The following is a 24,797-nucleotide window of genomic DNA, read 5'->3' as shown; positions in this document are numbered from 1 at the left end:
CCAGGCGGTGGCCGGGCGCTGGTCTCCTCCCAAGCTGGTCGTGGACCAACAGCAGCAGCAGCACCTGGGAGAGTATCTGCAAGGCACAAGCTCGGCCCTGACCCAGAACTCCCGGGTCAGAACCCACATTTGCAGGAATCCTAGGTGACGTGTGCACAGCTGAGTTTGAGATACGCTGGCCTGCACCCATCAAGGGACTCTGCAGGCTGGGACCTCGGCATGCTGGGTAAGAAACAGGTGCACACTGCCTTCTGCTTCCCTGACCTGAAATGACCCTCAAAGGGTCTTCCATTATTGTTAGGTTAGTGGCCGAATTTCGTATTGTCCTGTTCATTTTTAGGAGCCTGCCTGCGCAGTTCATGCCTCAGTATTACCGATGACTAATTATCACCCTTTAAAGAGCCTTTCAAAACCACGTCAAGATTCCTCGAAGACAAAGAACTTAATCAGGAGCGCGTTACTAACCAGTGAGTCCTGACACTCTGCATTGCACAAGCGTTGGCCGTGCTCAACGAGAGCACCCGGCACAGTGCATGAGTGCGTGTGGGACACACACGTGCATTTTCAAAAGCCCAGAGAAAGATCTCGTTCTTCCAAAACCGATAAAAGAACCCAGTCAAGGACCCTAAGTGATGTCTCTGATAAGAATGAGGTCAAATTTTGAGACAAAGCAATTGCCTGTAGAATGGCTGACAAAGTGAGTTATTACAGGAAGACTTCATTTCTGATCCAGAAGGGACCAAAACACGAAGCTCCAGATGATGTCTCTAGGACGTGTGCTATGCACAGGAAAATACGCATTCATGTAGCTAAAACCCTCACACTGGCCATCAGTAACAATGTCCCCAGTGAATTTTATTTTTTGTTAAAAAAATTTTTTTTTACTTTTTTTTAAAGATTTATTCATTTATTTGAAGGCGAGACTACAGAGAGAGATGGAGAGGCACAGAGAGAGAGAGAGAGAGAGAGAGAGACACCTTCCATCTCCTGCTTCACTCCCCAAATGGCTACAATGGCCAGGGTTGGGCTAAACCAAAGCCAGGAGCCTGGATCTCCATCTGGGTCTCCCATGTGGGTGGCAGGGGCCCAAGCACTTGGGCCATTTTCCACTGCTTTCTCAGGTATATTAGCAGGGAGTTGGATGGGAAATGGAGCAGCTGGGACTTGAACCAGTGCTCATATGGGATGCAGGAGTGCAGATGGCAAACTAACCTGCTGCACCACAACACTGGCCCCAAATTTAATTTTTTAAGGTAAATTTAAAAAAAATGCATATGCCTGTCACTATGCAACAAACCGTGACAGATCTGACTCAAAGCCTGCAATTAGTATCTCATCGTTTCTGTGGGTTCTGGCCTGGCTGGGCTCAGCCTCTGCTCGGGTCTCTCACCAGCTGCCAAACAAAGTGCTAGCTCACGCTGAGGCCTGCTGCGAACGCCCAGATGCTTCCGGGCTCGCTGGTGCAGCTGCTGCAGGATTTAGCTCCTCTGTGGGCTGTGGGACCAGGGTGCCAGTTTGCTTGCTGGCTACTGACCAGGGGCCAAGCTCAGGTCTTTGCCAGGTGGGTGTCTCTAATATGGCAGCTCGCAGCATGGAATCGAGTTTTAAGAAAGCCAGCAAGCAGTAGAAGACGGGCCTAGTCCTTGGGCCCCTGCACCTGCGTGGGAGACCCGGAAGAAGCTCCTGGCTCCTGGCTTCTGATCAGCTCAGCTCTGGCCATTGCAGCCAACTGGGGAGTGAACCCTCGGATGGAAGACCCCTCCTTCCCTCCGTCCCTACCTCTCTCTCTCTCTGTCACTCCTTCTCTCTCTTTCAAATAAGTAAATAAATCTTTTAAAAAAATACTTAAAAAAAAAAACAGCAAATGACAGCCACACTCAGGGGTAATGAGATGTTGAAACTGACACTGCACAGCTATCGCTGACTTCTCTTCGTCACCATCAAGTGTCTCGTCCAGCTCATCTCGGGGACCAACTCCAGGAGGAAGGATCACTGCCCCCCCCCCCCCCGAAAGCCCTGCCACTGCTCCTCACACAAAACCAAGGCCTGGCCTCGCACACCCACCTCACCTCAGTCAACTGCACGTCTGTGTGCGCTCTTCCAGGACCAGCTCAGCACACCCTTTTATTGCAACTCCTCCCCCTGCACCGCCCCCACTACTGTGGGAGACCAAAAAGCTGAACTCACAGGAGCCCAACTTTCCCACCCAAAGCACTGGCAGGATTCTCAGTTACCTTAACGAGCCTTTCACTTAAAAAAAAAAAAAAAAGTTTATGTGGAAGGCAGGGAGAGAGCAAGAGAAAAAGTGAGAGCAGAAACACTTTCATCCAGTTCACTCCCCAAATCCCACAACAGCCAGGGCTGGGCCAGGCTGAAACCAGGAGCCAGAACCCTATCCGAGTCTCCCACATGGGTGGCAGGCGCCAATCACCTGCTGCCTCCCAGGGTCTGTATTAGCAGGGAGCTAGAGGCAGGGATTGAAGCTGGTGCTCCCACCCAGCACAGGGGCACCTTAGGCCAAATGCCTGCCTTCACCAGCCTCTCGTCTGACCAAAGAGGGCTACTGGGGCCTGGCTGGAGTGTGTGTGGTGTCTTGGTAACGGCTCAAGCGCAAGCTCACACAGTTAATGAACAGCAGCTTCTCCCCAGGAGCTGGGAAGATGGCAGGTGCCCTGGGCAGCCCGCAAGCTGTTCCCCTGGATGCAGGCATTTTTGTCTCCAAACGGAGCATCTGGGTAAATAAGATGACGGCAGACCAGGGCAAGGCAGGTGAGGCTCAGTGCCTTCCGCTGTACCTGTGCTGGTCACAGTCCCCGCCCACAGAACAGGGCACAGGGCTGACTCTAAGGGCACAGGCTGGGGCTCCACACATTACAAACCCAAGGTCCTGCTAGCAGACCTGCTTGCTGGGCCCACACGGTGTTCGTTAAAGTTTTTAATTTGTTGCCAACAGTTGAAATATAAATACATGTAGATTCTAATTATATATTGTATAATTTTAAAAATAGATATTACATATTTAAAATGTAAAATATGTAGATTTTAATTCATGAGTTTTACATATATGCCTGGCTTTCTGGATTCCCTTGGAAAACGGGGCTGCACTGTGCCAAGGAGTTGGCTGGGGCTGTACAGGAGCTACCCCTTCACAAGGGTCCTGTGCACTCGAACTTGACCCAGTCCACACCTGGCCCCTGCAGGCATCTGCAAAGCCCAGCCCTCATCGACCCAAACCCTTCCAATTTTGCTGGGAGGCGAGGGAGAGGAAGCCGACAAAGACAAATGAATGGATGGAGATGGGACAAAGGCTGAAGGGCATGACCATGTCCCAACTTTGCCAACTCCACCACAGGGTCCCTGGCTCAGGGCAGGTGATCCCCAGGTAAGATGACATAGGAGACCGATCCAGCTGCGAGAGCCTATGTCTGTCCAAAGGAAAAGCCAGAAAAAGCAACTTCTGAGTTACCATGGCTTTCTACATCAATTTTGAAAATTAACATAAAAATACTTTCAAAGGGAAAATTGGTCTTGGAAAGAAGGAGAGCTCAAGACCAGAACTGTTGTGCTGTGGATGAAGCCACCATTTGCAATGCCGGCATCCCAGATGGGAGAATCGGTTTGAGTCCTGGCTGCTCCACTTCCAATCCAGCTCCCTGACAATGTGGCTGGAAAGCTGCATATGATGGCCGAAGTACTTGGGCCCCTGCCAACCATGTAGGAGACATGGATGGAGCTTCTGGCTCCCGGCTTCAGCCTGGAAAAGACCTGATTGTTACAGCCATCTGGGGAGAGATCTCTAAATCTCTCTCTCTCTCTCTCTCTCTCTCTGCAACTCTACTGTTCAAATAAGCAAATCTAAGACAGAGAGAGAAAGAAAGGAAAGCAATCAAGGTAGCTGATTCATTGGTCATACAGAAACAAGGTTTGGCCACCTCCAAATTTCAGCTGATCAGACACTGTCATGGAAATCATCTTTCACAAATGAGATTCATGGACAATGGATTGGGGGGGGGGGGTGGCAGGACAGACAGAAGGTGATGGAGAGAAAAGGTCTCCGAGTCGTCCCGAAACATCCCGAGAAGCCACGCATCAGCACAGGGAGACGGATCTTAAAGAATTCACTCCAGGCCTTAGCACGGATGTTCCTGTGAGACAGACTGTGCACATGCACAGAGCCCTCCTGAAAGACATTCCAATTCCAAGGACTCTTTGTTTGCACTTCCACCGTCACTAAATGCTTTCTCGGATTTGTCCCTAAAATATGTTTGTTCTCGCTCATTTTTATTACACCTTTTGGGTATATTTGTTGATTGCTGATTGAAGCTGACTTTTTTTTTTTTTTTTTTTTTTTTTTGACAGGCAGAGTGGACAGTGAGAGAGACAGAGAGAAAGGTCTTCCTTTTTTGCTGTTGGTTCACCCTCCAATGGCCGCCGTGGCTGGTGTGCTGCAGCTGGCGCATTGCGCTAATCTGAAGCCAGGAGCCAGGTGCTTCTCCTGGTCTCCCATGGGGTGCAGGGCCCAAGCACTTGGGCCATCCTCCACTGCCTTCCCGGGCCACAGCAGAGAGCTGGCCTGGAAGAGGGGCAGCCGGGACAGAATCCGGCCCCCCGACGGGGACTAGAACCTGGTGTGCCGGCGCCGCAAGCGGAGGATTAGCCTACTGAGCTACAGCGCCGGCCGGAAGCTGACTTTTTAATACAGACCAAGTATTAGAAATTCTGTCACTTTCACTGGTTAATCACCGATTGACTATCACAAATGTACCCCCAAGAGCAAACGGCTCCGTGGGAGGAAAAGGCCTTGGGGAGTCGGCCACGTCACATCACACCTAATGCTGGCCCTGTGCTCTCACGATGCGCTAAACCTGCCATGTCTATGCAACCTCATGTAATTCATGAAGTACACTGCTTTCTTGAACCTTGGATAAAGAAAAATCACATTTTCTAAAGCTGGTTTGCCTTTTAGAGTTAAAAATGGCAAATGCAAGCCATGCGGTGTAATTAACAAAACTATAGCTCCATACGAATACCAAAGAGCACAAGGCTCGGCCCCTGTTAATTTATCTGACGCTAAGTTACACCTGATTTCAGAACACTGGGGTGGGCACACTTCTGCATTTGACGGGAAATCCACAGAACTAAGTAGAACGTGGTGTGTTCCCTGAACTTGTCCCAGCTCCCAGCTCGTCCTGTGAACACCTCACATTTAACCTTTCACAAACGATTTCATCATCGCTTCTCCAAGACTGCTCCTTCTCAGATGTCCCTTAGTCTGCCACCATCACCCCTGGTCCATCAACCTGCAGATCCTGGGCTTGTGTGTCACTGCAGGTCAGAGCTTCCCAAGTACAACACCCCCTATTGTCCACAGCCCCTTCTCCACGTCCCCCACCCCCCACCCCTTCTTGGGTCTGGGCCTTGTCATTCCTGCCTGGGGAGAGGAGGTGGCAAGACCAGCTCCCTGCAGTTCTGCCACTCCAGACCCCCGCAGGCAGTCACTCCGATGTCTCTCTTCCTACCCCTCACCCCGATCATCAGGTTCCTTCCTTTAACAAGAGCCACCGCCCTCCAGTCCCCGAGAGAGAATGCCAGTGTCAGACCCCACAGGGCATGAGGCACGCATTCAGCAAACACGTGGTGGAGAGATCAGTGGAGACATAAGCGGATCCCTGCTGTCCAGCACTGGGGCTACCACGAGCCCAAGGCTCTTCCGGCTCTGTCTGTCACTGGTCCCCCCACACCAGTGGCTCTCCTCCAGACCAGGGTCCTGATGACAACGCCCACGGTCTCTCTGGGATCTGTGTGGTGCTGTTAGAGGCAGACAGGTCCAGCCCCCGAGACCTTGTGGAACAGTGAGGGAGACGGACAGCAAGCAAGTCAGTAATGAGACTCACGACGCAGCGTGCTTGCTACGACTGCAGAAGTCACCAGGGTGGTCACGGGACATGGGGCCTGGGGGCAGGGAGGGGGCTCACTCCAAGCTGGGGCTGTAAGACTCGGAGGCTGGAGCAGGAGCTGGCACTGACGACACCAGGGCACACAGGCGTGCTCCTGCACGACTTTGGGCCTCCACCTCCCGACACCCTCCCCTGGGCCCGGGGCAGCCCAGACTCTGAGGCTTGCTGCCCAGCCCTGACTCCTTTACCAACTGAGTGATGTGGCTCAAGGTCCTTACCCTCTCAGGGCCTCAATGTCCTCATCTGTGAAGTAATGGTAACAGCCCCTCCCTCAAAAGACTGAGTTAATTCACTAGAGCATTTGGACCAGGCCCGGGGAAATGGCCAGATGTGAGCCACGGTTACCATGGCGACTGTTCCGCATCGCTCCTGCCCTTGCCTGAGCAGGGACAAGGCAGCTGCAGGCTCGCACCCCTCCTGGCTCCCCTGGTGTACAGCAGGGCTCAGGAAATACCTGGGAGACAGACAAGTATGCATGCATCCCACTGCTTTTCTGCCCCAAACTCAACTCATCGTTTAAGTCTGCCTTCCGGAAACTTCCCAATGTCCTCTCCTATGCACCTGCTTTGGTCTGAACACCTTTCCCTTCACACACATGTACCGCATTGGTTATAAAAATAGCAAAGATGTGTAGCTCTACGGCTCTCTGCGGGCTTTCTGGCTAAAGAGCAGGTGCCAGGGAAATGCAATTTTTGCAGCTCCTCACGGCACAGTCTGCACTGAGAGTCACAATCTAAATGTCCCCGGCAATACTCATCATTTAGTGGCTGGGAAAAAAAAAAAAACAACAAAAAACAAAAAACCAGCAACTGAACAATACTCCCCACCTTGGGAATCCAAGCTGGAAAACTGCCAGAACTTAACACAACAAACAGCGCCCTTCATTAGTGTTGCTTCAGGCTTGGGGGTGGGGGTGGTGACAGCTAATGGGGGCGGGGCTTCTTTTTGGGGTGGTGAGATGTATGCCACTCTGAGAATACATTCCAGCCACTGAATTGACCAGTCTGGAAGAATGCATTGTAGGTAAAAAACTCTTTAAAGAGAGAGTCCCCTTCCAGACCCTGCGCCGCTACCCAAACCATTAATTACAGTGACAGCGCCATCTCCAAGTATCTCCAAGCTCTCCTTGTCCCCAGCAACTGACCCTACCTCTCCTCCCTTCATTTAAATGTGCCCCGAAGGCAGTCTCTGAGCTGCACAAACACTGTGCAGCCACGGTTTGGCTGCCACAGTTGCCATCAGGGATGGCGGACCTGCCCAAGTCGTCATCCACAACCCTGTGGAGAGGGAAGATGGCAGATGGGCGGGGGCTTCTCGACTAAGTGGCTCTCAGCATCACTGGCTTTGGCTGAGGCTGTTTTAACGGCAAAGGGTGGGGAAAGGCACTTCCAGACTGTGTGGATGTTTACCATGATTTTTTTCCTCCATTCTTCATGTATCCATTACCCAGGACAGCAGGCAGCTGCTGGCCTGGGCAGTTCTCCAGGGAGAACGGTGGACAAGGTGCCTTCTCTGGGCTACTGTAGCTACGGAGGCACGAAGCTGGGCAGAGGCCCTGGATGGGAAGAGAAGGTCGTCACTCCTGCGGCATATGTGGCTCCAGGACACAGGGCACCTGCTGGTGAGACAGCCTCTCCAGCAGTCACCTGCGAGGGCGGCACACACTGGACACTCCCAGTGAGCTCATCCGAGGATTCCAGTATCTGTGCAATGCTTTGGTTTCAGCTTAGTTTTGTCCACAAAAGCCACAGCATGGGTAAGCACTGGGTTCTGCAGAACACACAGGGGACCCAGGGCCAGTGCATCCATCCTATCCACCCATCCAGCTCAATGTCAAGTGGCCACTGGACACCCATTGCCACACGTTGTCCTGGGTCCAGGCTCTCTGTCTGCTGGGAATTCACAGTCCAGAGGGAGGAGAAGGCAGCCAAGTCACCAGAAGAAACGGCTGCTGCAAGTTGTAACAAGTGTCACAGACAATCTGTGAACGTGAGTGGCAGGCATCTAAGTTAGAATGGGGCTTCTCTGAAAATGGGACTTGAATGAGAAGCCACTGGAGAGGGCAAGACCAGGCAGAGAAAGGCCAAGTCCAGAGGAGACGGCTCCAGAACTGTTTCAAAGACGTCACTTGGATGCTGCGTGGGGGACGGACCGCAGGGACAAGAGCAGCCACAAAGGATTTCTGGACTGTCCAGGTTAGAGATGCTACTAGGCTGGTGGCCAGGCTCAGGGTGTTGGGAGCAGGAATGGAGACAGGTGGACAAGACCAGTGTGCTCTGGGGGTTCACTGGGCAGAAATGGGAAGAAGCAGCGGCCAGAACTGGCTGAACTGGCAAGCTGGGGGAAGGCGTGGTCCAGTGGCCAGGCCCAAGGCTGGGAGCCGCAGAGTAGAATTCCACTGTCCCCCACTTCCCAGTGGGAGGACCTGCTGTCACTGAAGCACCCCAGTGCCCTCAGGTGGAGGAAGTCACTGCACACCAAGGCCTGCACACACGTGATCACAGCTGTGTTACACACATGATCACGGCTGTGTCCTCAACAGACCCAGCCAAGGTCCTGCTCCCTTTTGACAGACAGGGACCTGAGGTGTCAGCACCACGGCTTCTTCTTCTTCTTCTCTATTTTTCCTTTGTTAAACAAAGCCTCTTGCGGGCTGGTTTGCACTGCTCAGTATTTCCCGACCGTCTGGTTTCACGATCCCGGTTCTCAAAGCTGAGTCATAGCACCTCTGGTGCTCCCAAGGTCTGAAGGTGCCCCAGCCCTCTATTACTGTCCCTTCCTCATGGGAGGGTTGAGCAAAGTCGAAAATCACACAGTGCACGAATACAAGGGCTGTCAGCCCCCTCTGGGAAGACATTCTCCTAACAGACCACCGCTAGGCTGCTGGAAATACTTTTTTGAGAGACAGAGGATACAGAGAGAGGGCAAGAGCTCCTATCTGCAGGCCCAGCCCCAAAACAACTGTGACAGCCAGGACCAGCTGAGGCCAAAGGCAAGAGCTGGGAACTCAATGCAGGTCCCCTGCATGGTGGCAGGGACCCAATCATCTGAGCCAACACTGCCATTTGCCATCAGCAAGCAGCTGGAGGCAGGAGCTAACCTCAGACACTGTGACATCAGACTTAGGAACCCCAGCCACTGGCCAAACAATGCCCCCTGTAAAAGGTACCCACTCCAGCCATGTGGCCAGGAACCTTCCCCTTAGGTAGAAGGGGGACAAAAAAAAACAGCAAAAGGCAAAATGGTAGGGCAGCAGGGGCTTTCTGAGAAATACCACAACTGCACCCAGGTCACTAAAGCAAAGCCAGTGCACACAGGTGTAACTGTGTAAGCAGTGTAAGAGCTCTTAACTGTCCAAATATGCATACCCAAACTCGGAAAAGGAAACTCAACAGCTGTTCGTGCCAGGGTATGTAAGACATCGCCCTGCTTTGTTCAGGGCCCAGAATTTTGAAGACAAAACTCTGCTCTGGGCCCACTGGCAAGAATAAAACCTGCGTTCCTGTTAAGGGCCTTGGTGTCCCACATCTCTGAGAATCCCGCTACAGCCTGGGGCAAGCTGACGGCTAAGGCCCTGCAGCAGCTGCCACCAACCACACCTGAGCGCCCGTCCCTGGAGGAGTTTGCTCGTCACGTGTCCGTGGGGAACTGTCCTCAAGTCACCCTAATTTAATGACATGTATGGGCCACAAAGATATTAAACAGGGTTGTTTCCAATAAAACGAGCGTGAATGCTTTGGGAAGACTCAACCAAGGCGAGGTGGTAAAAAAACAACTTGTGAACCGACGGCTGGGGAGGCATGACTGGAAGGACGAAAATGCATGAGCCTAGAAGAGTTCTTCATGTAGGCCGCTTTCCAAGTGATTTTTAACCGACTTCGCAGTTCGCTGGAGAAAACCCAAACAGATTGAAAAATCACTCTGGGTGTTGTTTGTACAGGAGAGGCTCTGTGGCAGGCCCACCTGTCAACTCAGGCTCCAAGACACGTCCTTGGCCCAACCTCAAAGAACTGGCACACACACACATGCACACTGAGGTTCTACAATAAAGTGAAATGTTCAAAAGGAATGCTGTGTAAATTTTTATGATTCCTCTCTTTAACTTGTTTTTTTTTCCCCCACTACTCATCAACTCTAAGGCTTTCACTGTAGATAAAAAATAAACGGCAGCAAACTGCAACAGGAAGGTGTAGGTAACAGTAATGTGCTGTTTCGAAAAGGGTAGAGGCAGGGACTTTGGACACTTTCACCACAAAGAAATAATGAATGTTTGTCCTGATTCGAACACTACACACCATATATATATATATATGTGTATATATATATATATATAAACTTGACAGGTAGAGTTATAGACAGTGAGAGAGAGACAGAGAGAAAGGTCTTCCTTCCGTTGGTTCACCCCCCAAATGGCTGCAATAGCCAGAGCTGCGCTGATCCGAAGCCAGGAGCCAGGTGCCTCTTCCTGGCCTCCCATGTGGGTACAGGGGTCCAAGCACTTGGGCCATCCTCCACTGCCCTCCAGGGCCACAGCAGAGAGCTGGACTGGAAGAGGAGCAACCGGGACTAGAACCCGGCGCCCATACAGGATGCCCGCGCCGCAGGTGGAAAATTAACCAAGTGAGCCATAGCACCGGCCCCCATTACACACAATATAAATGCACTGTCACATCGCATGGTAGCCCTTAAATGTGTATAATTTAATGTGTTGATGAAAATAATAATAAAAAATAAGTAGTAATGGAAATGTTCTAAAAATTTGACCCCGGTCCATACCACAGGTAAGAATAGAATTGGATCTGAATGTAAGAGCTCAAAATACATAACTCCTAGAAGAAAACACAGAAATAAATCATAATGGGGGAGGCGCTGTGGCTTAGCAGGCTATGCCTCCACTTGTGGTGTGGCCATCCGTATGGATGCCAGTTCAAGTTCCAGCTGTTCCTCTTCCAGTCCAGCTCTCTGCTGTGGCCTGGGAAGGCAGTGGAGGATGGCCCAAGTGCTTGGGCCCTGCACCACCTCATGGGAAACCCGGAGGAAGCTCCTGGCTCCTCATCAGCTCAGCTCCAGCTGCTGTGGCCATCTGGGGAGTGAGCCAGTGGATAGAGGATCTTTCTGTCTGTCTCTGCCTCTCTCTGTGACTCTACCTCTCAAATAAACAAATATTTTTTTAAAAAATCATAGCTATTTGGAGTTAGGCAAAGATTTCTAGGTTATGACATCAAAAGCACCAATGACAAAAGGGACAGTGGATAAAATGGACTTCATCAAATTAAAAACACTGATTTCCACAAACACCTTCATGCAAGTGAAGAGAGGATCCATGAATTGCAGGAGGTATTTGCAAAATCATGCACCCGGAAAAGATAAAGAAGTTTACAGCTTCATAACAAAAAGACCACACAGTTTAAAAATGGGCAAAGGATCTAAACACTTTCAAAGGTATACAGACCGCCAATAAACATGTGAAATGATGTCAAAAACCATCAGTCGATAGGAAAACACAAAACTGAAACCACCCTGAGATACCACTTCAGAGCCATGTGGACAGTGGCAATCAAAAGACACTAAGAAGTGCTGGCAAAGGAACGGAAAAACTGGAACTCACACACTTCGCTGGTGGGAATGTAAGTGCGCGCAGCTGTTTCGGACACAGTTCCTATCTGACCCAGCGATTCAATCCTACCTCCACCCAAGAGATGAAAGCACACGTGCGTACAGAGGCCTGTATGCGGCTGTTCACAGCAGTTCTTCCATCATAGACGAAAAGGGCCCAAAGGAGTGAATGCTCATCAGTGTAAAGGAAAAGTTCAAGCACCCTTCAGCGGGTGAATGAGTCAATAAAACACGGGTATTTCCCAAAGGTATACCACCACACAGTCCTGGGTCCAGCACTGTGGCGTAGCGGGTAAAGCAGCACCGGCATCCCACATGGGCATGGTTGGAGTCCTGGCTGCTCCACTTGCAGTCCAGCTCTCTGCTATGGCCTGGGAAAGCAGCAGAAGATGGTCTAAGCTCCTGGCTTTGGATCGGCCCAGCTCCAGCTGTTGCAGCTATTTGAGGAGTGAACCAGTGGATGGAAGACTTCTCTGTCTCTGCTTCTGCCTCTCTGTAACTCTGCCCTTCAAATAAATAAATAACTCTTTTAAAAAAAGAGAGAGAGACACAGTCCCGACAAAGGCTACCATGTGCATTATTTATTGCATTTACTTAATGTTTTATTTCTTCTGTTCAGTCCTTGCTACTAACGTGTGTGAGCCTTAACTTTTTTGCCCCCTTAAATTAGTTTCATACACAAATGTTTCTATTTTCATAAAGCGGGAGGAGATAGGTCATCTGTGCTTGCTTTTTTTTTTAAGTCTTTATTCTGAAGTGGTGCAGAGGTAGGGTACGTCAATCAAGTGAGCAAGGTGGTGTATATGCAACATGAAGAGAAGCTGAGCAAACCTCAGTGTAACAGTTATGAAGTCTGGGGATGTCCCCTGGACTGCACTTACATGTCCCTCCCGTCCTAACAGCTGCCAGCAGGGCCAGACTGGACCCTTCAGCTGTGCACAAGATTCCCTGTATTTTAATGTGCACAATGGACCTTATTTTTTTTAAGTGTTAAAGTCTGCCAATTGCTAAGAAAACATAAAAATCTCAAACACATGAAGCTAAGGCGAAGAAGCCAGTCTCAAAAGACCACACATTACCCGATTCGATTTATAGGAACTGTCCAGAAAAGCGAGCGCATGGAGGTGATGGGCAGCTGTCTGCACAGGAGTGGGAACGCGGAGAGACTGCAAATGGGCACGAGGCTTCCTTCTGGGCGGGAGGTGGACATGTGCTACATTAGCCTGTGACCTCGTCCCTCTGCGGATTTAGTAAAACTGTTGAATCGGATGATTACGATGAATGAGTGCTACAGTATGTAAACACTACCTCAGTAAAACCAAGCAAAGCTCAGCTGCTGTGACTAAACTCCATGCTAGTTTGGTCTGTGGGCCTAGTACAGGTGCCCAGTCCAAACCACGGCCTCCCATCAAACTGTTTTACAGAACCCTTATGAAATAACACAAGACTAGCTTGGCCTAAATGCAAATCAAAAATGACTCAAAAATAGGCTGGCGCCGTGGCTCACTAGGCTAATCCTCCTCCTCACAGCGCCGGCACACCGGGTTCTAGTCCCGGTTGCCCCTCTTCCAGGCCAGCTCTCTGCTGTGGCCAGGGAGTGCAGTGGAGGATGGCCCAAGTACTTGGGCCCTGCACCCCATGGGAGACCAGGAGAAGTACCTGGCTCCTGCCATTGGATCGGCGCGGTGCGCCGGCCGCAGCGCGCTGGCTGTGGCGGCCATTGGAGGGTGAACCAACGGCAAAGGAAGACCTTTCTCTCTGTCTCTCTCTCACTATCCACTCTGCCTGTCAAAAAAATTTTTTAAAAAAGTAAATAAATAAAAAAATGACTCAAAAATAAAAGCAAATTCGTCTTTTGAAAATGTAATGGAGTAAGTGTTGCATGTCCTAATGTGCGCGGGTCACTCCACCTCATGACGATGACTGCAGTCAGGAGGTGATGAGTAACCAACGCTCCCGCTGTGTCACAGGCACAGGTCACAGAAGACTTCCCTCTGCCACCTACGTTTAGTAGAGTTTATATGAGCAAAGCAAAACAAAAACAATTCACATGTTGAGTAATTCCCGGAGCTAGAGCAGGTCTTCAGAACTCTAACCAACAGTGTGACCAGACAGTATTTACAGAAAACAGAAGTGGGGTATAGAAAACAACTTAACCATCTACAGCCCAATCAACCAGTCAGTTGGTTACAGCTTAACTAGTTTGTTATTTACAAATTAACTAACTGGCTACAGAGCCTCCCACAACCAAGCAAAGCTCAGCTGCTGTGACTAAACTCCATGCTGGTTTGGTCTGTGGGCCTAGTACAGGTGCCCAGTCCAATCCACGGCCTCCCACCAAACTGTTTTACAGAACCCTTATGAAACAAGACAAGACTAGCTTGGCCTAAATGCACGACACAACTGAAAACACTTATTTCACCTTCTTCACTGTGCTGCTGGAATTTTTCAAACCACAATCTTTTCAACTCTTCAAACTTGGATAAAGATTTCCAGGTTGATCACTTCTAGAAAAGGTCCTAACCCCTGCAAGCGATAGAGCAAGTTATTTTCTACATAGACTCCGCTGACTCTCTGCCACGTGGGAGGGGTTCCAGACAGCACTGAGAAATACTCAGGATTAGCAAATGCAGCCTGGAGACGTTTACAGGTCTGGGACGAGCAGGCACGGTGGTGCAGTGGGTTAAGCTGTCACCTGGGATGCCAGCACCCACAGAGGAGTGCCTGTTTCAGGTCCTGGCTACTCTGCTTCTGATCCAGCTTACTACTAATGTGCCTTGGAGGCAGCAAGTGATGGCTCCAGGACTTGAGCCTTCCCCACCCCGCTTCCCTCGTCCCCCATGCAGGAGACTGAATGGAGTTCCTGGCTCCTGGTTTCACCCTGGTCCAGTCTTGGCTGCTGCAGCCATCAGAGGAGTGAGCCAGAAGATGGAAAATCTCAATCTCAATCTCTCTCTCTCTTCCCCCATCCCTGCTGCTCTTCCCCCCAACTCTGCTTTCAAATAAGCAAATCCCTCTTAAAAATAAAAAGCCTAGGAAAATCATCTTTGTAAGACCACCCCCCCCCCCAGAGTTCTCCTGAAGGAAGAATATTCTGGAGGTAGAAAGAGCCGGAAACAGACTATGACCTAAAAACAATTTTAAAATAAATAATTTTCCAAAACCTATTTTATTTTGATCCTTCTCCCTTTCAGAACTTCTTCAAAATAGACATTGTAAACTTCTCAGACAGCTATCTGCTGGAAGAAAGCAGCCCTAATTAGGCTATGTGTCAAAGAAATATAATTATCAATTTGCCTAATTAAAATGAATATCCGAACACGCCCCAGTAATGTGCGCTTTCTCAGGTGAGGCATACAATTTACTTTCTGTAAACAATCCATCCACAGCGCCTGGCCGATGATGTTAACAGGGAACGGATGACTGAAGTCCAGCTCCCCAAACGACACGGAGGAGGACGGTGCAGAGTGTCGCCGTGGACGCCGATCACCCGTGGCGGCTGGGGTAAAGCAAAGCGCACTCTGATTTAACCGAAACAAACCGTGGCGCTCTCTGGAGGGTCTATCACAGGGTTGTGGAGCAGGGCCAACAGAGCTGTCCTGGGGGCCGTTGCTAGAGTTCACCGAACCCCTGTTTTGGCAAGAGATGGGGGACAGGTTGGTTCGCTCACCTTCTCTTCTGAGGCTGCCCAGTTTGACTCTGTGCCTTCCCGAGGAGCCTGGACAGGCACCGGACACTCACAGCACCTCTGCGGGTCGCCAGCAACACTACGAGAGTCAGGACCCAGGGCAAGGTCCAGGAGAACAATGCAAGCAACACCGTGGATTCGGCCCGTAAGAGAACTGAGCCCCACGACCAGGGTGCTCGGCACGTGGCCCCATATCCACTCAGCGTGCCTGCTGGGACTGGGGGCCCCCAGAGACCAAGGGCGGCCCCATTTCTAGACGGAGTCACTGCTCGTGAAGTCACTCTCTCCCCGCAACCCAGAAGGGTCTCGCTATCACCCCATTCTTGTCCAGGTGGACCCGCCTTGTCCTCTGGCAACCCCATGGCACTCCCGATGGCCTAGGAAGTCTGGACACCTCAGCACCCCACAATCTCCATGGGATGCGCGCCTCACCCCCATGCACCTCCAGCCCAGCAAACACACACACCCCAAGTGCACCAGTGAGGCTACGGAAACGTAGCTTTAAGACAAGACCCTGAGCTCCAGCATCCAATCAGACTGTGCCCAGAGTTGCTCCTGAGTAGAAGTCCCTCTGTCACCATTGCTGGAATGTCATTAGGGCAACTGTTCCAACAGCGCCGAACCCCTCACTCCCCTGGCTCTGCCCCAACAGTCATCTGCACTGCTTTGTGTGACCACAGGGTTTAGGGGGTCCCCCAAGTGGCCACATCGGAGGAGCAGGAAGAGCACATCTGGTTCTCATTCACCTGGCAGCTAGCACATGCCTGAGACAGTACATGTGACGACTAGACAACTGATGGACGGATGGGCACTTGATGGGTAGATGGCTGGGTAAATGGATGGACAAACAGTTGGACGGATGAAGGGACAGATGCGTGCACAGTCAACGGATCCATCTGCTGCCAGGGCCACCCCCTCTCCTGAGCTCTTCACTTCCAATTTCTCTTGGTCCCCATCTCCAACAGCCTTTTTGCATTTTCACTGCAAATCCATCTCAGATCAACTACGCCAGGACAAGCGGCGTAACCCCTCTAAGCTTAATTTTCTTCCAGTGAGTAAAGGGGCAATCGTAACACCTGTCTCAACAGGACCACTCTGAAGATGACACGAGGGATTCCACACCAACCAGAAGAGTTTCAGCAGCACTCTGCCTCAAGCTGTCCTACCCTGTAACTACTGCATCACCAAATGGCTCCAAGCAGAGCCCATCTGCTACAGCGCATACGACTTGTTCCCCAAGTGTCTGTGTGTCACAGCTTGGCCCCCAAGAATGGTGATGTGAGAGGTGGGGGCACCCTTCAAAGCTAGGACCTAGCGGGAGGTCTTTAGGACATGGGGGCCCTGCCCTTGGGAGGGACTGAGGGAGTGCTCATGGCACCCCCATGAGCTATCATAAAATAAGCTTGGCCACTCCCTGCCTTTCTGGCTTCCTGCCCACACCATGTGACACCAGTACGAATGCCACCTGCCTTGCCAGTCCCGGCCCATGAGTTTCCAGAGCTGTGAGCTAAACAGGCCTCTTTATAAAGCAGCCTGTCTCCGGTATTTTGTTGTAGTAACCGAAGCACAGCAACGTTCCCACCCTTACTGATCTGACGCCTTCACCCTCACCATTCCCCCAGCACTGTCTTCTACAACTGTACGGGAACTGCTCTGAGGGCCACCTAGCCATCGCAGCTGCGTCCCGTGCTCGGCTGACATGCGTCAGCCTCTCCGACAGCTGCCCTGTGTCTCACCTCCCCCAGCGCCCCTGGCTTCCCCTTCCACCGCTTCTGTTCCTGTGCGAGCCCCTCAGTGTCCTCGCCTCACCCCTGAACACCGGCGTGTCCACACACTTCGCCTCCGACTCCTCCCCTGCACACTGCACCCCACAGTCGCCTCAGAATCCCGGATGGCGTCTCACATCCATCTCCTCATACCCAACACTCTTCCTTATTCCCTGATCTCAGACAACAGCCCACCAGCCCCCAGGACCAAAACTTCAAATCCCGCCTCCTCCCACAACAGGGGCTCTCAGAGCCCATCACCTGCCAGGCATGGGGGGGGGGCAGAGCTCTGTGCCTGTACTAGGAGCCCCTGGGGGCATGTAACCACCCCCCCCCCAAGATACTGCAGAATGCAACATGCACGTAATAAATGTTTCTTCAACTGAAAGGAAGAGATACGGCACAGTACCAGGGGACTCTCAGACACGGCTGGTGGAGTATAAACTGGCACAGCTGCTGTGGAAGGCAATTTGACAGTGCCTAGTGAAGCTGAGGAAGACTACACCCGAGGATCCAGAACCCTGCTCCCGGGGATGGGTCTACGTCCTGGGGAACCTCTCCCTCGTGTCCCCAGTAAATGAGCATTCAGTGTCCCTAGGAGCGTGAAACACAGAAACAACCCAGTGGCCTGGCAGACTCGAATTAGGGTAATTAAAGGAGGGTTTGAAGGGGCGTATCTGGGATGGGCTGGGGAGAGGGAAACTACCAGGGGCAGCTCAGTAACCCACGGGTAGAAGGCGCAGCTACTGCCTCTCCTGCACCTGAACGCAGAGAGCAGTGATGGAGATCTGGAGACCCAGTGGGCGGCCTGCGGTGAGAGCAGGTGCACATAGCGCGAGCCCAAGGCGACCCCACGGGGAATAAGGTACGAGGATACACACACACCCTGGCTTTTGCTTCCTGCTCCGATGCCCAGCTGGGGCTCCCCACGGGCGGGCCCCAAGGAGAAACCAGAGGGTAGCTAGCGCCCACTGGTGTAACAGGTAACGGCTAAGGCCCCGGAGAGACCGAGGGCGGGGCCTCCGTGTATCCATCAGTAGACTGTATCACATAAAGGGTATGCTCGTGCATGGCAAGTTGCCCTACGGGAAAATGCGCGAAGCAGCTAGCGCTCCTTCTATCAATATGGATGTATCCCAAAACCCGCGTGCCGCCTTTTCCACCCAAGACGCATTCAAATGCACCAGAACAGACGGTATTTTCCCAAACCCGTCGCAGCTATATTTCTAGCCCCGCACGCTGTTCCCAAACCCGCAGCGAGAGAGGAAGAACATGGGTGCAGCAGAGACTCGATGGCGGGGCGGGGCGGGGGTGCTGCCGAGACCGGGCAGCCCAGGAGGGGCTCCGCGAAATGGGGGCGTCGAGGCGCGTGGCCGCCCACCAGCCCAGTGCCAAGGCCTTGGGGAGGGAAGGCGCTGGCCCTTTCACGGGCCGTGGCGGGAGCACGGGGCGAGGAAGGGAGGCAAGGACTTGGGCTGCAGCCGACGAGCGGACGGGAGCCCCGGGGCCCGGCCCGGCCGCCCCGCGTGCGCGTGGGCAGCCTCACGCTGGCCCGCACCCCCGCGCTCGCGGCGGGGCAGGTGACCCGAGTCCGAAGTCCGCTGCCCCAGGCCTCTCCTATTCAGGAAAGAGCCGTAATCACGAAGGATAAAACATGGTGCGCTGATGGACCGCAAACAAAACAAAACAAAAACAAAAACAAAAACCCGCAGGTGCCACTCATAGCCGGCGACTTTCGGGTGACAGATGAGGAAACTGAGGCCCCGGCCTCCGAGGTCTCCTCCTCTTCCTTCCCTTCTCGCGGGGAAGTCAGGCCGCGGCCCGCGGCGCTGCTCGGCCGCCCGCCGCCGCCCGCCGGGCTCGCGGGACGAGGCGCAGCCCTGGAAGCCCCAGACGGGGGCGGCGCGCCCGTCGCGCGCGTCCCGGCCCGCGGCGCAGCCCCAGGTAGGCTCCGGAGGGAAGCGCGCGCGCCCTCGGAGGGAAGGTTCCCGGGCGGAAGGTTCCGCAGCCCAGAGTCCCCTCCCCGGGCAACGCGCCGGCGGTACCTGCAGGAAACGCGTCCAGGGTCCTGCCCCGGGCTCTGTGGAAAACACCCTCCGCCTCCGCAGCCGACATGGCGAGCGGGTTTCCGGCGTCGCCTGAGCACGCCGCGCGGGAGGCAACGGCACGAAGTCCACACCGCCCAACTGCCCGGCCGGACCCCACTCAGGGCGGTGCCCTCTGCGCGGGGCGGGGCGGGGCTCGGGCGCTCGGGGCGCGGCTAGTGCTGCCTGGGCGGAGCCGGGGCGCGAGCCGCCCTCGGGAATCGACCTGGGTCCTGGCGGCTGGGGGCCAGGCGGCCAGGGCCCATGGGGGCGCAGGGGTCTGCGTGGGCCTCTGGCTGTGGGACAGGTGCTTCCTTCCCTAAGAGTAGACTGCGTCATCTAGCGAATAAAGGCACAGGACCCCGACTTGGCGTTTCCTGAGTTCTTGGTACAGCGGGATACCCGCCGTGCAGCGTTGGATGGGGGAATGGCTTGCTTGTCCTAAGTTCTTAGTTAACTGGACTTTCTGAACTGTGTCTGCACTGGTTAAGGTCACGGGGTGGAGGGGGCAGTCTTGACGAGCAGCCTGAGACCCCTAACCACGTCCTCACGCTCACAGGCTGCAGGCCTGGCCCGGCCCCAGAGCCCAGCAGGTGGCTGTCGCCAGGCGCAGCCTTGGACAAGTGGGGACAGTGAGGCAAAGGGCGCGCGCCGTGGGCCCCCGCGACTAGGCCGGTCCTAAGGCAGTGAGTGACCCCACTGGGATCTGCTGAGCTCAAAAGTCCTTGTCTGCCCTGTGGACCCAGTGTTGGTGAGACCCGGCCAAGGTTACAGAGCACAGGGTGGACGCATGGCGTCCGGATCTCCAAGACAAGCAGGGCGGGAGAGTTCCTACGGTCTGCCAGGTGGGGGAAACTCTTGCCCCAGCCGCCCTCCCCGGCGCACCTTGAGGGTAGCTGACGGTGGATGGTGGCCTTGGGGTCTGCGGCCCAGATCAGGGCGCTGGTTCAAGTCCCGGTTGCTCCTCTTCTGCTCCAGCTCCCTGCTAATGGGTCAGGGAAGCAGCCAGGCTGGCTCAAGTGCTTATGCCCCTGCCACCCCCCGGGGGTGATCTGGGGTCATCCTGGTTCTTCCACTTGCTGGCGGGCGGTGTTGAGAGTCTCCGTGGCTCTGATTCCCTGTCTGTCAAATGGGAACAATAGTAGTGCCTGGGTCGTGGAGGCACGGGGAGGCCTCGATGGGCTCCTGTGTCGAAGCACCCAGGACACACAGTGCTCTAACAGTGGTGGGAAGGCCTCGGTGAGTGGTAGGCGGTGTTAGACGGCCGGGTCCCTGGTCCACACACACAGGGCCTGGTCCTGAGGCACGGTCTCAGGAGACATGCACGTAGCAAACAAGTGAGGATTAAACGTCCAGCGATGATGACTCCAGTAACCGAGTCCCTGGGTTGAGTTCTCGGCTCTGCCTTTGGCCTCAGCCTTGGCCCGGTGTAGGCGCCTGAGTAGTCAGCCAGTGGACAGAAGCCTCTCAAGTAAATCAAAGTCCGAATGGTGGCCTTCAGGCCCTGCATGGTCCAGCACCCGCCCCTCTGCCTCCCACCCCCTGACTTTGCACCTGCTGCATTCATTCGACAACGCGCATCCGTTTCCCTCTGCACAAGCAGTGCCTTCGGAGTCTCTGGGAGTCTCGGGATGCACCTGCTCGTCCTTAGCTGAAGTCCAGTTGAACATGGAGGCTGGTGCTTAAATGACGCTTCTGAGACAGACCCTGTGTGTCTGCTTGCACGCACTCCCCCAGTCTAGACTGGGCCTCCTTCCTGCCCTGTTACAGCCCTCAGTCCCTGCCACTCCTTGCACCGTGCACAGTTGAGAACTGTGTGCTCGCAGGTGCGGTTTTTGCTGATGTTGTCTTTCCCGACTGGATGACAAGGTCTGCAAGGACAGTTACCGCGGCTCTTGCTGCCCAGCAGGGCACGGCAGGCCTAGCCACTCCAGCAGCTGTGGCATGCATAAGTAAGTGGGAGGTGAACATCTAGGCAGGACGAGCCCTGGTGAGCCCGGGCAGCAGCTGGGCACAGCTTTGCTGACAAATCCCGCGTGATTTCACAGCTGCACAGGTGCGCTGGTGATACCAATGGCTGCAACCAGACCTCGGGGCCCATCCGTCCCAGCAACATCGTGGCCTCTTCTCCTGCCCCGTCCTCCACCTGGCTCTCCTCTGCTGGCGGCTCTCAGCTCATCTGCCCATCTTCTTTCTCCTTGTCTGCCTGGAGGCCTGGAGGCGGCAGGCGGGCGGCAGGAGACGAGTGTATTCCTGCGAGTTAGATGTGTTTGGACTGTGTGACCCTGGGCAGGTCACTTAGCTTCTCTGAGCTTCAGCTTCTTCGTCTAAAATGAGATCGTTGGCCTGGGCACTTGGTGTAAGATGCAGTTAGGACGCCACTTGGGATGCCGCATCCCACATTCGGAGAGCCTGGGTGTCAGTGCTGGCTCCGGCTCCTGATTTTGGCTTCCTGCCAAGGCAGACGCTGGGAGGCGGCAGGAGGTTGCTCAAGTGTGTGGGTCACTGCCACTCACGTGGGAGACGTGGATTAAATTCTCAGCTCCTGGCGTCAGTCTGAACCAGCAGATGAGATCCTATCTCTCTCTCCCTCTCCTCTCCCTCCCTCTCTCTCTCTCTCCATCTTTCTTTCTCTCTCCCTCTCAAATAAAGATAAAATGAGATAATCCTAGCACCAACCTCATAGAGTTTTCATATGCCAGGCAATGTTTCGAGAACATCCTAACTGCTTGATACATTTTTGCTGTAGTTGATATCATTAGTGCTGATGTTGGTATTTTTGGAATACCCTTCAATTCATTCCTTTTAAGTAAAAATTATCTTCATTCAAGATTCTGTTCAGGAGTCCCTTCTTGTACCAGTCAGGCATCATGTAATTGCACACAGCCAAAGATCAGTTCAAATTGACTTCACCAGGAAAAGGAATCCATTAGCATGTATACATTGTATACATGTTATACATGTATAACAGCTTCAGGTGAGGTTTGATCCAGTTGCCCAAATGCTATAAGAATCTAACTTCTCAGCCGGCGCCGCGGCTCACTGGGCTAATCCTCCGCCTTGCGGCGCCGGCACACCAGGTTCTAGTCCCGGTCGGGGCGCCGGATTCTGTCCCGGTTGTCCCTCTTCCAGGCCAGCCCTCTGCTGTGGCCAGGGAGTGCAGTGGAGGATGGCCCAGGTGCTTGGGCCCTGCACCCCATGGGAGACCAGGAAAAGCACCTGGCTCCTGGCTCCTGCCATCGGATCAGCGCGGTGCGCCGGCCGCAGCGCGCCGGCCGCGGCGGCCATTGGAGGGTGAACCAACGGCAAAGGAAGACCTTTCTCTCTGTCTCTCTCTCTCACTGTCCACTCTGCCTGTCAAAAAAAAAATGTTAAAAAAAATTAAAAAAAAAAAAAGAATCTAACTTCTCATCATTGGTCCTCTTTGTCATTTCAGCATCATCTTCACTTCCATGGCGAGGACTCCCTCCAGCGCTCGAAGACTCCAGGCCTCTCCCTCCCAGGAGCGGAAAGGTTACAGTGGTCCCAGACCGCATCCTCCTGAGACGTACAGGGGCTGGGGATCCAGGCTAGATGTGTCTTCTTGTCTGAATCCAGGCCGGAAGGGTAGAGGGCGTGTTTAGATTGGCTTAAGCCATAGGGTCAGTCCTGCGGAAGGGATGGTACCAACTGCGTCCGAACCACCTACCTGAGAATGAGGGCTCTGAACACAAGAGCTGAGTACCCTGCCTGCCCTGAGCGGTGGAGAATGATCGTTACAGAGAGCTGGTATTACATCCCTGTCCAAGATGAGCTTGGGCACAGGAGTCGCACAGGCGCCGGTGACCTCCTCGTGACGTTCTCTTCATCCTGTGCCTTGTGACTGCTGTCCTTGGGCAAGGCCCGAACCCCGCTGTGCTGGTATTTAGAGATGCAGGTGCATTATTAGGGACGTCGGCTGCCGGCCTGGGCTAGGTGGGAGCCTCACGCCACAAAGCTGGCAGAACAGTCTCTTCTAATGCTCACAGGCCCCGGGCTGCAGAGCGTCTGTCGCCCTCCTGTCTGCTTTTCCGGGATCTTTTCTCTCCTCCTGCTACCAGGTGTGAGTGATCTCTCCTCACTGTTTCTGGCATCTGCTTCTAGCTCATCTGGGCCGTCCAGCTCAGGCGAAGCCAGGTGACAAAGGTCGTTAGAACTGTCAGCCAGCTCGGGTCACAGCAGGCGTTGGCATAGGAGCGTGAGGACTTTGCTTTCATGGGCCTGGTGATTCCTGGTTAGATCACGCGATGGTTAGTTTTGGATGTCGATTCGGCTGGGCACCGTGGCCCAGCTACTTGGCTAAATCATCCTGCAGGTTTCTCTAAGAGTGCTGTTGGAATGAGCCCCACCTGCATGTTGGGACTTAGCCTAAAGCACTTTGCCCTCCCTGTGGTGGGTGGACCTCACTCCTTCGGTTGAAAGCCTGAATGAGCAGACGGCCCCTCCCTCAGCCAGCAGACAGACTGTGGACTGGAGCTGCCGCCTCCGCCCCTGTGCCTGGGTCCTCAGCCTGTGGCCCAAGCTGCAGATTTGCACTTCCCAGCTTCCGTTACGATGTGAGCCTCGTCCTTAAAATAAAGCCGGCTTCCATAAATACACACACGCTCACACGAGGGGTCTTCAGAAAGTTCCCAGACACGCAGATTAGGAAAACAACCGTGCATGGATTTCAAACATTTTTTTGCACCAATATGAGCTTTGCTTTTAACTCCATTTTTTCCCCACAAACTCCCCACAACACACATCCTACTTTTTCTGCGTCTCTGGAGGACGCGGACTGGTACAGGCCGTCAGACGTCTTTTGCACGTGTGGAGTTGCCCCGGCTTCGAGTTCCAGTTGGTTCCACCATCCAGAATGCAGCTTGTCTGAGAGCTCTGGAGACCTCACAGTGGCGCTCCTAGGCGATGCGACCTCAGCGGCTCTCACTTCCCCTGCACCTGTGCAGGTGGGACTTGGGCACGTCAGAGAAAGGGACGTCCACAGCAGGTCTGGGTTGGTCAGCTTTGCATTTTCAATCGCTTTTTTAAAACTGAAATTTAAATATTTTTAGACCAGGTCGAAATGCCTGTGTACTTTGAAGACCAAAAAAAAAAAAAAAAAAAAAAAAGGATTTTTAAAAAGTGTTCACTTTAACTGATATTGTTATATTGTTACAGGCTTCGCATTAACAGAATTGTCTCATCCCCCTCCCTTTTTGTGAAAAATTCTGAGAAATTTCTGGACTATCCTGATGTTAACTTGTATTCTGCAACAGAAAAGTGAACCCATTCCCTTGAAACGTCTTACGTATCTCTGCAACCCTCTCAGGCTGGTTGTGTAACTCACATATTTGCTTTCATTATTGCAAATAAAATAAAGCTATTTTGTGCCTATTCACTCATTCCCCAAACAAAATGCAGTTTCACCTCATTTTATTTATTTATTTTTAAAGATGTATTTTATTATTATATTTGAAGTGCAGAGTGACAGAGAAAGAGGGAGGGAGGGAGGGAGGGAGAGATAGACACACAGAGAGATCTTCCATCTGCTGGTTCGTTCCCCAAATGGCCACAACAGCCAGGTCTGGGCCAGGCCAAAACGAGGAGCCAGGAACTCCGTCCTAGTCTCCTGCACGGGTGGCAGGGACCTAAGCACTTGTTCCGTCTTCCGTTGCCTTCCCAGGCCATT

The 24,797-nt window shown here is 53.2% G+C and overlaps 1 protein-coding gene across 3 annotated transcripts in view; it reads right to left on the bottom strand.

Annotated features, from left to right (window-relative positions):
* The window catches only part of CPPED1 (calcineurin like phosphoesterase domain containing 1), a 131,982-nt gene extending 112,713 nt beyond the window's left edge, over positions 1-19,269 (bottom strand). Inside the window, exon 1 of one of the 3 annotated variants that reach the window (XM_017342463.3) lies at positions 19,073-19,269. In XM_017342463.3, coding sequence (XP_017197952.2) covers positions 19,073-19,142 — 70 coding nt within the window. In that variant the 5' untranslated portion in view covers positions 19,143-19,269. The remainder of the gene's footprint in view (positions 1-19,072) is intronic. The other 2 variants (XM_070064988.1, XM_070064989.1) reach the window with 2 other exon arrangements.
* Between the last annotated feature and the right edge of the window lie 5,528 nt (positions 19,270-24,797).

This window comes from Oryctolagus cuniculus, chromosome 19 (assembly GCF_964237555.1).
Source record: "Oryctolagus cuniculus chromosome 19, mOryCun1.1, whole genome shotgun sequence".
NCBI lineage: Eukaryota > Metazoa > Chordata > Mammalia > Lagomorpha > Leporidae > Oryctolagus > Oryctolagus cuniculus.
Note: the sequence above shows the minus strand (reverse complement) of the source record. Positions and strands in the feature narration are given on the sequence as shown.